Source organism: Neoarius graeffei, chromosome 21, assembly GCF_027579695.1.
Source record: "Neoarius graeffei isolate fNeoGra1 chromosome 21, fNeoGra1.pri, whole genome shotgun sequence".
In the NCBI taxonomy this organism is placed as follows: Eukaryota; Metazoa; Chordata; class Actinopteri; order Siluriformes; family Ariidae; genus Neoarius; species Neoarius graeffei.
The window spans coordinates 58,160,388-58,176,417 of record NC_083589.1 but is presented as its reverse complement, the minus strand read 5'-3'; the positions used below and the strand labels follow the sequence as shown (position 1 = coordinate 58,176,417).

Here is a 16,030-nt window from a genome sequence, read left to right as displayed (position 1 = left end):
TGACATGACAAAGAACCTCTGCGGCCGGTCTGCGGCTCGAAAATCAGCACATCACACGCGCGCTCTCGTGCGTTTCATGCGCGCTCTCGTGCGTTTCTTGCATGTAGACCGGCTGTAGGAGCACGGTACGGCCGGTTGTGACCGAGGCTTTACATGAAACTAGTGTTGTGTTAGTTGTGTCATCATCGTGCTATCTTTCTTTCTTACAGTGTGAGTAATTTTTCAACCACAAAACGTTAAAGTATACTTTAGGACTTATTTTTGTACTTCATAATTGTGTTGGGCATACTTTGCATGGAAGGAAAATTGACGTGGTGATCTTTGTTTATATGAAAGTAGGATCGTGCTAGCTCGTAGGGGGTAGGGCTTTCCTTAATGTCATGCAAATGAGCAGCATTATGTGCCCGCCCTACACCCAGAGTAGCTGAGATGGAAAACTTTGAGGGCGATTTTCTCCCTTTTCTGTTTAAAGAAGTATACACTTTCAAAAGGCCACACATTCTTCAAATATTGTCAGATCTCCACATGGAAGGCATCATTGGAAAGCTTAGAAACTGTACTTTCTGAATCTGTCAATAACTCAAAATGCCCCCGGGCAGACATGTGTCCCTGGATTCTGTTTTCTGACACAAATGTGATTTTTTTTTTTTTTTTAACATTTCTTTTTGTACGTTTCGGCGGTTAAAATAAAAATACGCACAGACTTTTTATTTTTCTAGCTAGCGGTAGTGTTTAACTGCCGTCGGCGGATCCGTGATCCGAAAAATCTAAAACGGGTCGCCTTAATATGACGCTGGCAAACTGTTGTGGTGTAAGAGGAATAAAACGCTTTTTGGTGTGTAGTTTTCCTGGAAAGTAATCAACTTCAATAATGATGGTCAGTGTAACTCCACTTTATCACGCCACCCCATCATCATCACGGATTATGTTCCTGTAACCTCACGCCCCTGAGCATTTCACTCGTTACATAACTGAAACCCAAAAACCTTTTGCAGCAAGGAAAAGGGGCCTTTCTTCCACAGTAACTTTATTCATACTGTAATCACTTTTATTCCATCGTTTTGAGCTTTTCCCGAAGTGCGCTACGAAAACACAAAAGGACATCATATGCCTTTTGTCTGCCATTAGTGAAGAAGGTGAATAATAAATCTATATTTTGCACCTCCTCACGCTGAAATTTCACTGCGTACGGTTTCATAAAAGTAATTGCTCCAGATTGGCGTTATTATAATTACAGGGTTGGTGCTTTTTATAAAAGTGTGCAAGTCGACTCGTCAGTTAAAGAGACACGTAATAGATGCTTATTAGTGTCTGATCTGCTGTCAGGCTGTAAAAGTATACCTTCTCTTTCTTCTTTTTATGTAACATGGCTTTGTCAGGATCACACTCTTTACCCGCGTCTTTTTAATCACAGTGCCGCCTTTGCTGCAGTTGTTGAACACGAGTCTGTTAAACTCCTGCTGTAGTCCAGTCCAGGTTTTCAGTGAGTTCGGTGAGCGATGACGCTGGATCCTGATAAGCCGGTGTAGATATGGGTGGAGTGACCTGTGGTCCAGATGAGCTCATGCTCGTGGGTAGCTCTGATCCTTCAGGTCATGAATCATTCAAGCAAGATGAGGTCTGGATAACATCATATGAACAATTAAAGGATTTTAATAAACTCAGCCTAGTTTATACCCGCAGTCGGTGATTTTATAAATTGTATACACCTCGTAAAAACATTTTAAAGATTATTAGTCAAATATTATTCCAGATATATATATTTTATATATATATATATATTTTTTTTTTTGGTTGAGCTGCTCTTTATGTATTAGTTTTCTTTCTCTCGGTCTCTGTGTATACGATAATTATACACACAGTTTGACACCATCAATAATAATAATAATAATAATAATATCCTACATAGTACAAGTATATATTTTATATTTAATGTTTGTAATAATCAGGTTATAAAATATAATACATTATTTATTTATTATTTCTATTAATATTTAAGTGTTCTATTCTAACATTCTTAAAATTATGTATACAAAAAAATACACAGTTTGACACTATCAATAATATCCTACATAGTACAAGTATATATTTTATATTTAGTGTGTGTAATCAAGTTATAAAATATAATAATGTTATCATTATTATGAATAAAATTAAATTATTTTAATATTCTAAACATTTATTGGCACCATCAGTAGTAGTAGTAGTAATAATAATAATAATGACCTACATAGTATAAGTATATATTTTAATTTAATAAGTGTGTAATAATTAGCTTATTATACAAATTATTAAAATTAATTAAATTATAATTTATAAAAATCAGTTAGGCGGCACGGTGGTGTAGTGGTTAGCGCTGTCGCCTCACAGCAAGAAGGTCCTGGGTTCGAGCCCCGTGGCTGGCGAGGGCCTTTCTGTGCGGAGTTTGCATGTTCTCCCCGTGTCCGCGTGGGTTTCCTCCGGGTGCTCCGGTTTCCCCCACAGTCCAAAGACATGCAGGTTAGGTTAACTGGTGACTCTAAATTGAGCGTAGGTGTGAATGTGAGTGTGAATGGTTGTCTGTGTCTATGTGTCAGCCCTGTGATGACCTGGCGACTTGTCCAGGGTGTACCCCGCCTTTCGCCCGTAGTCAGCTGGGATAGGCTCCAGCTTGCCTGCGACCCTGTAGAAGGATAAAGCGGCTAGAGATAATGAGATGAGATGAGATGAGATGAAAAATCAGTTATGTATACAATATACACACACACAATTTGACACCATCAGTAATGATATCATCCTACATAGTATATTTTATATTTAATAAGTATGTCTAATAATTAGGTTATAAGACATGACACATTATTGAACCAGTTATAGTAAAATTATTTACAAATATTAATAGATATTTGTATGTAAATAATATATACACAACATAATTAATTTAAAATAAATAGAATTATATTTAATGCTTATATTGTACAGTACATTATTTTGTATTGCTGCCATGTCATGTTTGGGTTTTTTGTTTGTTTGTTTTTTCCTCCCCCCTCTTCTTTTTTTTTTTTTTCTTTTTCCTTTGCTGGAAACGTCCATGTTTAGGGCAGGACTGAGTCTTAAATATACAAATATTCAGAAAATGACTTGTACCCTCGGCCGTTTTAGATGTTCTTCAGAGCTGTAAAATCCACCTGAGGACAGTGTAGTTAGTTTAGTTTGGCCTGATATCAGTAAAAATAAAATGCTCAGGACGTTCTCAGAGGGCTGTACGGGATGGTTTTGTAAATGAAATGAAAATGAAGTTTAGTACAAACCTTTCTGAGAATCTCTGGCAAATTTATAAAGACAACTAGCTGAGCCAATTGAACCTGTCGTTATAAATATTATTCAAATAATTCCTTTGACAGAAGCGGTTTTATCTGAACTGCCCGTGTTTAGTTTAGTTTCGTCGTGTTTATAAAAACATGTTTTGTCCCTGTGCCATGTTTCCATGATTTTACGTGCATGCTATTGTCGTGGAAATTCTACATGCAATTTCCATGAAACTTGCACATTGAGTTTGTTGCGCAACGTTATGAATCAGTTGTACAAGTGTCACCATCATTATGATTAATGTGTTCCTTTATTTTCTCTCTATCTCATCACGAGGAGATTGCACCCGGCTTTATATGACTGACGGTGCCATTCAGGAATCATCCTAAATCGGATTAAGAGTCACATCATGCCGCATTTTTATCACCTGACAAGCAATTTATCAGTGATTAGTGAGTGTACTTACTCAAAAGATGTTTACGGCGGCTTACCTTTTTTCTTTTTGTTGCTGTTTAGTTTAAATATAAAAGTTAATACTTAATATTTTTGATCTTCTGCTTGTACATTATTCAGACTTGCATGCTTTGGGTGGGGTTTTGTTTTCTTTCTTTCTTTCTTTCTTTGCAAGCAAATAAACGGGGGGGGGAAGCGTGATGACATTCCACTTGCTATAACCGATGATTGATAGGTTTTTTTTTTTTTTTTTAAGTATACAAGACTCATGAGTTTGCACCCAAATAAAAGCTTTCAGCTGGAGCATGGAAAGATTTAGGGCCGCTGTTGGTGTGTAGCAGGGTTTCATTAGGTTTTATGGGTGTGTTTCATGTTGACGTGCGTGCAGTGTTGCAATGTCGAGCTTGACACTTGAGTCTCAAAGTAGCACATTGCACAACAGAGCGATTTTTATGTGAAATCGAGCTGAAGTGTTTTTCTTTTAAATTAAACTTTTCGGTTGAAGATCTTTGTAGGAAATGTGGATTATTTTGTTGAACTCGTTTCAAGTGTAGAGTCCTGAGAGGAAATGTTTTGGGAGTGGAGTTCAAATGGTGTAGTGATTTTTAATGTACATAAGGGGTGTTCACACGGCAGCTTTTACTCCGGTGTAGCACCGGGGCTGCCCCGGTAGAGCGTTCACACGGTACAAAGTTATACCGGTGTAGCCCCTGAAAGCGGCTTAAACCGGTGCAAATCTAACCCTGCTCGGGAGGTGGTTTAAGAAATTTACTCCGGAGTAAATGCTAGTTTGCGGGGCAGCACCGATTATAAAATAGGACATCTGAACGCTACAGGGGTAGACTCGCTACGCGTGAGGAGAGTTGATTACATACGGGCATTGCATAATTTGCATCCTGGTATTTTGGCGAATATCAACAACAACAGAACTGCGTGTCTTCCAGTGTTGCTAGACTGGGCGGTTTTAAGTGCATTTTGGCGGATTTGAACATATTTTGGGCTGGAAAACATCAGCAGTATCTGGCAACACTGGTGTCTTCATCCACATTGTTTTCCCGGCGCTTGGTGATGCCATGACAACCGGGAAAAGGAAGTACGTTTTCACGCATGCGCATATTTCATTTCCGCATTATTACTATCGTATAGCACGGTCGCAAAAACTGCCGCGTGAACGCAAGTGGGGCCAGGCCCGGCACCTGGAACAGTTTACTAAGGGGGCAATTAGAAATCGCAAGGGGGCAAATATTTTTCATATCGTGTGTAGTAGTGATGGCGGTCTGACAACGTGTTTCAAACAATTAACGGCGCCAACCACAAAACCACGGCCCCGAAGGTTGCTTTAGTACGGGAAGATCATGACATATTACCAGGGCAGTTGCGCTTTATCAACTCCCGTGCCCACCTGTTACCCCTCCCCTCTAATTTTCTCACAGACACGTGGTACAACCGGAAAGATGCCAAACATAAAACACACACAAACCTACAGGCAAGTCCTTTAAATTTAAAATATATACAAATAGCTCCGCGGCATGAAAACAAAACGTCAATGCAAGTCTAAGGTACTTGGCTCGGCGGCCAAAATCATAATTTAAAAAAATCAACAGACCCCGCGGCTGCACCAGTAATAGCCTTCCTGACTCGCACCGAGTCAACGCTAACCACTTAATCCGCGATCCCAGTTTAGGCGTGTAGGGGACTAAACACTCTGAAGTGATGAATTTTCACCCCCGCTGCATGGGGGGGTGACGTCAACGACACATATTCTTGCGCTATTTGCGCACAAAGCGGACCATATATGAACAACGTAAACGGAGATAAACTTAGCCTACAAAGAAAGAAAATGGATTCACAATATTGTGATTGAATTCGTTTAATTCGGTGGGGGAAAGACTACTCCCGTAAACTGACTGCATATTACAGGATATTGCAGAGACATTGCACTTGTAAGTGTCATAACAACCAATCAGATTTGTTCTACCGTGCCAGTTTTAGTAGTGATTTATGTGAAATGTATTTTTGTGCAATCCGCAACCACTTAATATTTCGTATTTGAAAATGCAAATTATTAATACGTCTATAATACATTATATTTTCATAAGAAAACAATTAAGTGATCTGAGTCTCCGTTGAGGGGGCGGGGCTGTAGCCACGAGGGGGCGACGCCCCCTTTCACCCCCCCACGGCGCCGGGTCCGAGTGGGGCTGCACCGGTGCTAACACGCTTCTCTCTAGTAAGCAGGTTTGTGACGTGTGAACCAGCGCTCGAAACTAACGGTGTCCCGGGGACCATAAAAAATGTCATCGGGACACAAAATTATCATATCTGGGACAATCCTGGGACAATGGAAAAAATAGATCTAGAAAAAAAGTTCTACACTAATATTATTTACAAAGCCGTAAACCATACGTAGACATTCACCTAATTTGTCAATTTTAATTTTAAAACGTTAACAGCGAAAAATACATTAGTAGCTACACTTTCGATGCACCTGCATCCGTAGGCTACAGAGCAGCGCATTCTGTTCTAGAATCTTCGGCCGGAGTCCGCATTATATGGACTTGGAATGGAATTGCTACCGCACACGCTGCGCCGACTCTTGCCAGAACAAAAATGCTTAAGTGGTTGAAGCGGACCGACCGCGGGGAAGAAACTGAAAGCGCAGACATAACGTCTCCGGGACCTTCAGGATCCAAAGTGTCATCGCCTGTCAATGTGGTAAGTTATTTGTGATTTATTAGGTTATGACTTATGATGCTATGGTTAGGTAGGAACTACTGTGGATAGGGCTGGTCTGCAGGCAACGCTAGCAACTGAATGAACTTAATGAACACTGTTAGACACGTTATAAAATACAACAGGAATGATGTGGATGATATTGACGGAAGATACCGTTCAACAGAATAAGTGAGTTTTTTTGGTGTCTTTCTAGTTCAGAAAGTTTAGTCAGTCAGCAGCACAACTAGGCTAGGACGTGGCACTATGTTGATGTTGCTAACATTTGCACCCACGTTTCGGCAGCGAAAGTTCATAAAAATGGATAACGGTAATGGATAACGGAAAATTCATAAAAATGGATAACGGAAAATTCATAAAAATGGATAACGGTAATGGATAACGGAAAGTTCATAAAAATGGATAACGGTAATGGTGAAAATTATAAGTTGGCCTTATAAATGCCAACAGATATTCAAGGTATAAGTAGATGAAATGAACATAAAAGGGGTCTTAATTTCAACTAAAGTGTACTGCAGATGTAGGGAGTTGAAACATTTTCTGAATGAGCTAGTTGGCCCCTTTAAATAAACGGGTATCTATTCATACAGTGAGATCGCCAAAGTTTAATAAACTGAAAATGCAATAACTGTAATTTTGAAGTAGATGATGTATAGGACATGTGTCACTTGTGTTTTGTGACTTATTGTAAAAATGATATAAAGGGTTCAAAATCGCATAGTTACAAATATAATAGTAACTTCATATGATAATATTAACCACTGGTTATTTCAGAGAGGAAAAAAAAATGGGGACACTATTGCTTCCATTCGGGACAATACAACACAGAATTCGGGACCACTGGGGGACACAAAGAAAAAAAGTTAATTTCGAGCCCTGGTGTGAACGCTCTACAAAATTTACACCGGTGTAAGATATATCGCAACAAAATACATCGGTGCAGCATCGATGCAAATAGTTGCCGTGTGAACACCCCTATAGTTCACTTGTTCATCCAGAAAAAGCCCCTTGCTGTGTGGAAATGTGGTCCCTCGAGCCGTCACTGGTACACGCCACGCATCATGTCCAACCTTGCTCATGATCTGTCTCTTTAACTCATCAGTGTGACACTGCAGAGGTCAGGCCCGGGTCCTCCTGTCTGTTCAGCTGCCTGCTGTGCCGTGACGCGTGCTTTCGACTTCCTGATTTTTACACACAGCCGTCTTCATGCGCTGTGAGTTCGGCTCTTGATGTGGTTCTTGTCTTTGATGAAGGTACAGGGACTGTCCTGACTTCTGTTCCACCCACTTTAATGCCGTTCTGTTGCACAGAATCAGGAAAAGGGTTTGACCATAGGCGCCATTGGTAAAACATTAAACGGGATCTGAAGGCATTTTTTTTTTATCATCAAAATTCTATTTCTCATTTTATTAAATATCGGAATGTATTTTTGATCACTATTTTGTCGCTGCTATAGCAAGTTGAGTGTTTGAAATATGCTCTGTAATATATCAGTCCATATGTCAAAGCAACGGCCGTAAACGAGATTCGTTGAGACCTGTGCGAGACATCGTAGGACGGAAGTAAAACGTACAGCGGAAATCAAAGCGACCGACATCTGCCAACGCTGTTAAAAGACGCGCGCGCCCTCTTTCGAATGCTAATGTGATCAAGCCGGAAGTTTTGTTTGTTTTGATAGCAATCAGGAAAGTTTGAAAAAAGTAGGTGTCATTTAAACTCGTTTTTGTGCAATATTTTGTTTGGAAAACAGTTTTCAAAATGGCGGCACTGACACCTGGCTGACACTTCACGTTTCGAAGTCTCGCGAAGATCGCACGGATAAGCGACGCCTGCCGTGGACCAAACGAACTAAATTCAACACGGCTAAAAACCAAATAGGCCGATAAGTATAATATTTAATTGCAATTAGTTGCCAATACGAGTCACGATATAAGGTTACTAAAACCAAAAACATAATTGAATAACACGTTAATTAAGAAATAAAGCAAGTTTAAAAATGACTTCAGTTCCCCTTTAACCAAGACCAAGCTATTATGAGAACTGATTATTTCTATTAAGAAAGCCAGTGAGATTAACGTTTCAAACCGGGCGCCAATTCCTAGCTGCTTCCTTGCCAAAATGACTTTGGGTTCATTCAGCTACAGGTAAGTTCTTTTCATTTTTGAAACAACCATTCTGTTTAAACTTGTGCAGGTATCTTCACACATACTGCCAAGATGGGCCCCATTTACAGGATGGCTCCTGGTATAGCGTGGTACAATTAACCTCCCAGATTTAACATTTTCATGGACTTTAGGGCCCACTTAATACTTGCAGCAGGAAGCCATGGCCTCGTGGTTAGAGAAGCAGCTTTGGGACCAAACGGTTGCTGGTTTGATTCCCTGGACCAGCAGGAATGGCTGAAGAGCCCTTGAGTAACCCCCAACTGCTCCTCAGGCTGCTCTGGGTATATGTTGTACATTGCTCTGGATAAGAGCGTCTGCTAAATGTCATTAGTCTAATGTACTGTAATGTCCTAGGCGTAGTCAGAGGCACCCTGCAAAGTATCTCACAGATCTTGACTTTGCAGATGATCTCGCCTTATCAGGTCTTGTTGAGAACGCAGAATCCCTTCTACAGTCCCTTGAAAAGGCGCCAAAATTACTGGGGCGACACTGTAATGAGACTAGAACTGAGTACAGCCATGAACTGTCACCTACGATCGCTGGCAGGTGCAACCATCAAGCAAGTCAAAGACTTCAGATACCTTGGGTCTTATATCGTGGACTCGGAAAGGGACATGAAGACCCGTAAGGTCTTCACGAGCGTGGGTAGGTTGAATTAAGCTTAACCACGTATGGAACTCCAGCCTGGCTAACGACCAGAAACTCAGCTTGTTTCATATGCTGATCGAGCCACTCCTCCTCTATGGATCTGAGACATGGATGCTAACCATGCGCCAACAACAACGGCTAGACAGAGCAACTTCCTTCGAGTCCAAAACATTCACTGGTCAGAGCATGCCACACGTGAGCGCATCTACCGAAACATTCCACCTGTTTCCCACAAAGCGACGCCTCCAATTTGCCGTTCACGGCCATCGTGCAACGGGTGAAGTGATCCAGTCAATTCTGCTCTGGAAACCGAGCGGCCGCGTCCACTCAAGGAGAATGACCTTCACTGACGTCATCGCGAGGGACTCTGGGATACAAAGGTCGGACTTGGGGAGTGCAAGGAACAACCGAGACGTGTACAAGGTGGTTGTGGGTGTCCCGACCTCTTGAGGCCGGATGATGATGATGATGTGTTCTTTACTTGTATTGTCCTTTGATCCTACTGTCTCAATTTCTTTCATGATCCAGATGTTCAGATCTTTATTTAGATGTAAACCTGGAATGTGCGTGGTCTAAACTGGAAATTTTTGCTTCTATTTCCCAAAATATAAACAGAATAACAGCTTAATTTCATGGATGCAAACGGCGCGCCTTTTGGCGGATGCCACCTTTTTCACGGCTGTCTGGGGGACTTGTGTGAATCGCGCAGATCTGATGAGTTTTTTTTTTGGGGGGGGCATTGGAGTGTCTGATTATAATTTCATCAGAGTAAATTCTGTATTAAAATTACTAAATAAGCAAATGCCGTTACAGTCCATGAAACATAGGAAGTATGAGAAGAAAACAGTAAATCAGAAAGCTGTGCACGTAAAGCCAATTGGCTGCGCGCCATTATCTGCTGCTGGCTGCACTTCACTGCACGCGCAAGGATTTCCATCAGTCCAACGCAAGTTACGTAATTGGCTTTACGTGCGCAGCTTTCTGATTTACTGTTTTCTTCTCATACTTCCTATGTTTCATGGACTGTAACGGCATTTGCTTATTTAGTAATTTTAATACAGAATTTACTCTGATGAAATTATAATCAGACACTCCAACGCCCCCCCCCCCCCCCCCCCCCCCCCCAAAAAAAAACCTCATCGGATCTGCGCGATTCACACAAGTCCCCCAGACAGCCGTGAAAAAGGCGGCATCTGCCAAAAGGCGCGCCGTTTGCATCCATGTAATTTAACCCCAAATTGATCCTGACCAGGCGGTCACTAAGGATGAACAAATGAACACGAAGTCCGTTGTTCCTCTTCATGTAAATGAATGCAGTCTTTCTTAGTCCTGCAAGCTTCATGTAAAAACCTTTCACTCACGAACACCTCTCGTCTCAACGAAACGCCGTGCGAAACCTTTCTCGCGAGTATATTTAATTATAAAACAGAAAATATAACACGCATACAAACGGGAATTCATTGTTTCGGTGTGTTTTTGTGTTTGTACTTCACTCTGGATCACCTGTCTTGGTTTCAGAGATTTGTTAAAAAGCGGACAAAGATTTTATTGAGAAACTTCTCCTCTTTTAACCTTTTTATACAAGTTTGCTTGTAATGTGAGCAACCATAATTGGTTCATATACATGTAGTGACTCGTAAGCTTTCAGGTGCATCGGTCATATATTGGATACAAGCTCTGCACGTAACGTGTGCGCATATACAAAGGTTTTTGTCAAATCAGCCTTTGAACTGTCAGGAAAACGTACAGTATATCTAAGTACATATTTTAGTGCAAAGATGTATGCTGTGTTATCATTTACGTAGGCATTTTAAGAAAGGAAAAAAAAATTACACTACCGTTCAAAAGTTTGGGGTCACCCATACCCCTTTTCCACCAAATCAGTTCCAGGGCTGGTTCGGGGCCAGTGCTGGTTCACAACTCGTTCAACTTGCGAGCCAGCTGAGAACCAGTTTGCTTTTCCATAGCTCACGGTGCTAAGGGAAGCCACGTCGTTACGTTGCTGTATACGTCACTTATGTCGCCATGTTTGCATAAACCTTGGCGCGAATATCGAAGCAAAAACAACACCAATAATAATAATAATGGATGACTTCGCGTTTGTACAGCTGCTGCTTCTCGTCGCTTAAAAATGACGATCTTTTGCGGTCTTGTTATTGTTGTTGGTCTTAACAACTCCGCCCCCCCGCTGACGTAAGCGGTTCTTTCCTCTGGCCCAGCAGAGAGTTGGTGCTAGCCTGGAACCGGTTTTTCTGGCCCCAGAGCCAGTTCTTTGTCAGTGGAAACAGAAAACCCGGTTCCAAACTAAGCACTGGCCCCGAACCAGCCCTGGAACTGCTTTGGTGGAAAAGGGGCACCAGACAATTTTGTGTTTTCCATGAAAAGTCACACTTTTATTTACCACCATAAGTTGTAAAATGAATAGAAAATATAGTCAAGCCATTTTTCTGGCCATTTTGAGCATTTAATCGATCCCACAAATGTGATGCTCCAGAAACTCAATCTGCTCAAAGGAAGGTCAGTTTTATAGCTTCTCTAAAGAGCTCAACTGTTTTCAGCTGTGCTAACATGATTGTACAAGGGTTTTCTAATCATCCATTAGCCTTCTGAGGCAATGAGCAAACACATTGTACCATTAGAACACTGGAGTGATATGGGGCTTTTCCACTACCAACGTGGCTGAGTTGGGCTGAGCCGTGCCGTGCTGAGTTGGGCTGAGTCGAGTTGAGTGGGGCTGTTGGAGTTGCATTTCGACTACAACCGCGCTGAACCGTGCTGGCTGGAAGTGGGTGGACACATTGGGTGGAGTTAGCGAAAGTGGGTGGACGTCACGTGATGTCGTTAGGCGGCGCAAACAGTGACATCAGTGACCTTTTAAGCGGTATATCTGTGAAGATACTCAGTCGTCCAGGTACATAGTAATCTGTGGTTGGTAGAAGAGAGCAACTGGACTTGCTTGAAAAGTCTTGAAGACTTTTGAACTGAGGATGCCTTTCGGAAGAGAGGAGAAACGTCTTCAAGACTTTTCAAGCAAGTCCAGTTGCTCTCTTCTACCAACCACAGATTACTTTTAAGCGGTAGTCTCACGACCCAGATAGTAAACAATAAACATGGAGGACATGGAGTCGTTAGTGTTGCTGGTCTTGGTGCTGTGGCTTGTTGTCACCGACAATGCCAACAGATACTGGCAAGAGCGTATAGATGAAGCGAGGCGCATAAGGCTTCGTAATTCTTCTTCTTCCGGGTTTACGGTGTTTACAGATCCCAGCGTGCTCGCGGGGCGTGTGCGGGCATGTAAGGACACTCCTCCTCACCAATCAGTGCACAGGGGAGTGTCTCCTCACGCCCCTAGCCCCACTCGGCTCGGTTGGGCTCACTTCAGCCCCACTCCAAAACCGTGCGAGTTTTGGGTGCTGAGTAAGGCTGAAGTGAGCTCAGTCGTGCTGCTCTGAGGTAGTCAAAACGCAAGCCGTGTTGGGCTGAAGTGAGCTGAAAAAGGGTCGTGGAAAAGGCCCAATAGTTGCTGGAAATGGGCCTCTATACACCTATGGAGATATTGCACCAAAAACCAGACATTTGCAGCTAGAATAGTCATTTAGCACATTAGCAATGTATAGAGTGGATTTCTGATTAGTTTAAAGTGATCTTCATTGAAAAGAACAGTGCTTTTCTTTCAAAAATAAGGACATTTCAAAGTGACCCCAAACTTTTGAACAGTAGTGTACTTCCACATCATTGATCGCTTTGCATGAGTAATTTTGTTTCACAAAAAAGGAAATGTCACCACCAGTCCGTCCTTCGCCTTGACGATCAGCGTAGCTGACTATTTCTGTTTGCTGGTTTCTGCTCACTCAGACAGCTGTATATTATAATTAGACTATAACTTGTGCATGACGAGCTGCAGCACATGCATGAGGGAGAAGAAATAGTTTGGTGTCGCGGATACGGGGCAAAAATGTGTCGCAGCAGCATATGTCACGCTCGCTCTCGCGTTCTCTCTCTCTCTCTCTCTTCATGTTTATTAGGCACTCAAATGTTTGTCAGGCCCCAAAAAAGCTATTGTTAGCTGTTGCTATTTGGCTGCCTTCTGGCGTAGCCTGCCACGAGGATCTGGCTGTGCCATGGAAACTGGGTTAAAGTGCCGCTTGAAGCCACTTTGCTCTGATGGATGCTCATGTGGAAGAGTTTTTCTTGGGTCTTTCTGAGGTCCAGACCAGAACTTGGACTTGCCGGTGTGTCCGTCATTACAAAGCAACCCCTTTTACATTATTTTTGCCCAAGTAAGACTTTTACTAGGTCAGAAAAAGGGGAAAAGAAACACTTCTTCTTCAAATCTTCCACTTTTGAATTTGAATCGTTTAACTGGAAGATGTGGCGACTCTGAATCCTCGCTTTTTTTTTTTTTTTTTAATTTGGCACCAAGCTAATCCCTGTGTGACTGAGTGGGTGCTGTGTCTTTTCATCTGGAGGTGTGCGAACACAAAGACAAGGCCTACATTTACCCCGCTTTATCTCCATGAGGATTGCAGAAGATTACAGCTGCTCTGCTGGCTCATGAAACCCACAGCGAGCTTTAAATCCAATAGGCTCGAGGCAAAGCTTGTATTTGGCTCTGTGTCGAAGCTGGCATTTGATGGAAATGGTACCTGTGCTGCTGGAATCGGATCCGGTTTCTTGTTCTGTGAACTGTCGGAGGAATGTATCCTCAGGTTTTCAGTAAAATAAGCAGAACGTGGTTATAAAACAGTCATCATTCACAACATGGGTTTGGTTTGGACTCTACCAGAAGCGAGCTTGTTCAGGAATTTTCCCTCAACAGCATTCTTGTGGCTTTCAGGAGCAGCTGGTTTTGGGTGATCGCAGGACCGTGGTGGGATTTTAGAACTATTCTGCTGTGACGAGCCCAGTAAACGGGTCATGCCAAAGTCTCACCCTTGTGTCCGTGAATAATCTCACCTCGATAGAGTAGATTTGTACCTGCTGCTGTAATCATAAACAATATCCTGTTACTCATTCCAGACTCTAATTCACAATCTGAACGTCTTTTCAATGCACTCGATGCTTTACACTTCTTCTACATCATCGTACGGTCATGATTTATTCTCCCATGACTTGGAGTCAGTCAGAAGAAGGTTCCGTTTTGAATCTCAGGGAATTTTTCCTCCCCACTGTCGTCACTGGCTTGTTCATCATGGATTTAATCGACATCTGGAGACTTGTAAAGCTGACATAGAAGACATTGTCACATTTTAAAATCTATTTTTGGACCACTTTTGACACCATACACACTTATCCCTTTTTTATACGCTGCAGCTCTTCACTAATGCAAAAAAAAAAAATTTCCCAAATTCTGGGTTTTTGTTTTGTTTTATTTTAATGTTGCCAATCTCTTGTCGGCAGCCATTAGTTTTTTGGGCCTTTTGGAAGAAAACCCAACCCGTTACCTACTCCCGCTTGTACCTGAAGTGTAAATGTTATTGTCAAACTACCGTATTTTTCGGACTATAAGGCGCACTTAAAATCCTTAAATTTTCTCAAAAATTGACAGTGCGCCTTATAATCCAGCGCGCCTTATGTATGATTACTTGTTGTGCTTACTGACCGATTTTATGTGGTACAATGCCTCGTCTCATCGTCTTCCGCTTTATCCGGGACCGGGTCGTGGAGGCAGCAGTCTAAGCATGGAAGCCCAAACTTCCCTTTCCCCAGACACCTCGGCCAGCTCCTCGGGAAGAACACCGAGGCGTTCCCGGGCCAGCCGAGAGACATAGTCCCTCCAGCGTGTCCTGGGTCTTCCCCGGGGGGACATGCCTGGAACACCTCCCCAGGGAGGCGTCCAGGAGGCATCCGAAAAAGATGCCCGAGCCACCTCAGCTGATTCCTCTCGATGTGGAGGAGCAGCGGCTCTACTCCGAGCTCCTCCCGAGTGACTGTGCTTCTCACCCTATCTCTAAGGGAGCGCCCAGCCACCCTGCGAAGGAAACTCATTTCGGCCACTTGTATCCGCGATCTTGTTCTTTCGGTCATTACCCAAAGCTCATGACCATAGGTGGTACAATGTGCTCAAAAATTTGTCGAAATATGTAAGTACGACTTTGGTAAGCAGTGAAGCCGCTCCACCGTGTCACTACCTGATCGGCCCCGTAACAGGACTCCTGAGCAGTCTACAAGACTGCCTGACTGCAACGTCTAAACTAGAAGTGCATTCATGTAAGGCAGCCTGGGCCCGGAGTACACGCTAGCAACAATAAACCAATCAGAGAACAGTATTTAGTATGTTTACTAGAGCCCTGCACTCCCGCGGGAGTCCCGCGGGACCCGACGCAAAGCAGTGCGGCGCGGGACAAATTTTGAAAGCTCATTGCAGGCACGGGCAGGAGGGAGAGTGCACAATGCGGGAGCGGGCGGGAGAGGTGATAAGCTGCAGTCCCGCTAACTAAAAACGTGTTTAAAATAAAATTTATAAATTATTAATTTATGTCTATCATATATAATTTGTGCTGGATATTTTATTTGGCATTAATAACATTTTAAGATGCCTAAATTTGCGGATGTGGTCTAATCTCGCGTACGTTTCCGATTCCTTTCCGCTCTTCCGTGTTTGAGATCTCCGATCATGGCAGAAGAGCAGAGCTCCTCTAGTGAAGCTCACAGTGCTTCAGAAGTAAGTGCTGCTTTAAAAAGAAAGTAGGGGGCGGGGCACCATCACGCTGTGTCTTTAAATTATATTAATTTCTTATAGG

The 16,030-nt window shown here is 42.6% G+C and overlaps 1 protein-coding gene across 8 annotated transcripts in view; it reads left to right on the top strand.

Moving 5' to 3' along the window:
* wnk1b (WNK lysine deficient protein kinase 1b) overlaps positions 1-16,030 on the top strand; it is a 218,384-nt gene that overhangs the window by 62,349 nt on the left and 140,005 nt on the right. The window contains exon 1 of one of the 8 annotated variants that reach the window (XM_060903421.1): positions 4,278-6,456. The exons of the other annotated variants lie outside the window; for them this stretch is intronic. Within the exon in view, the coding sequence (XP_060759404.1) occupies positions 6,352-6,456 (105 nt within the window). The 5' untranslated portion in view covers positions 4,278-6,351. Of the gene's footprint in view, positions 1-4,277; positions 6,457-16,030 lie in introns of those variants that run through there. 8 annotated transcript variants of the gene reach the window in all.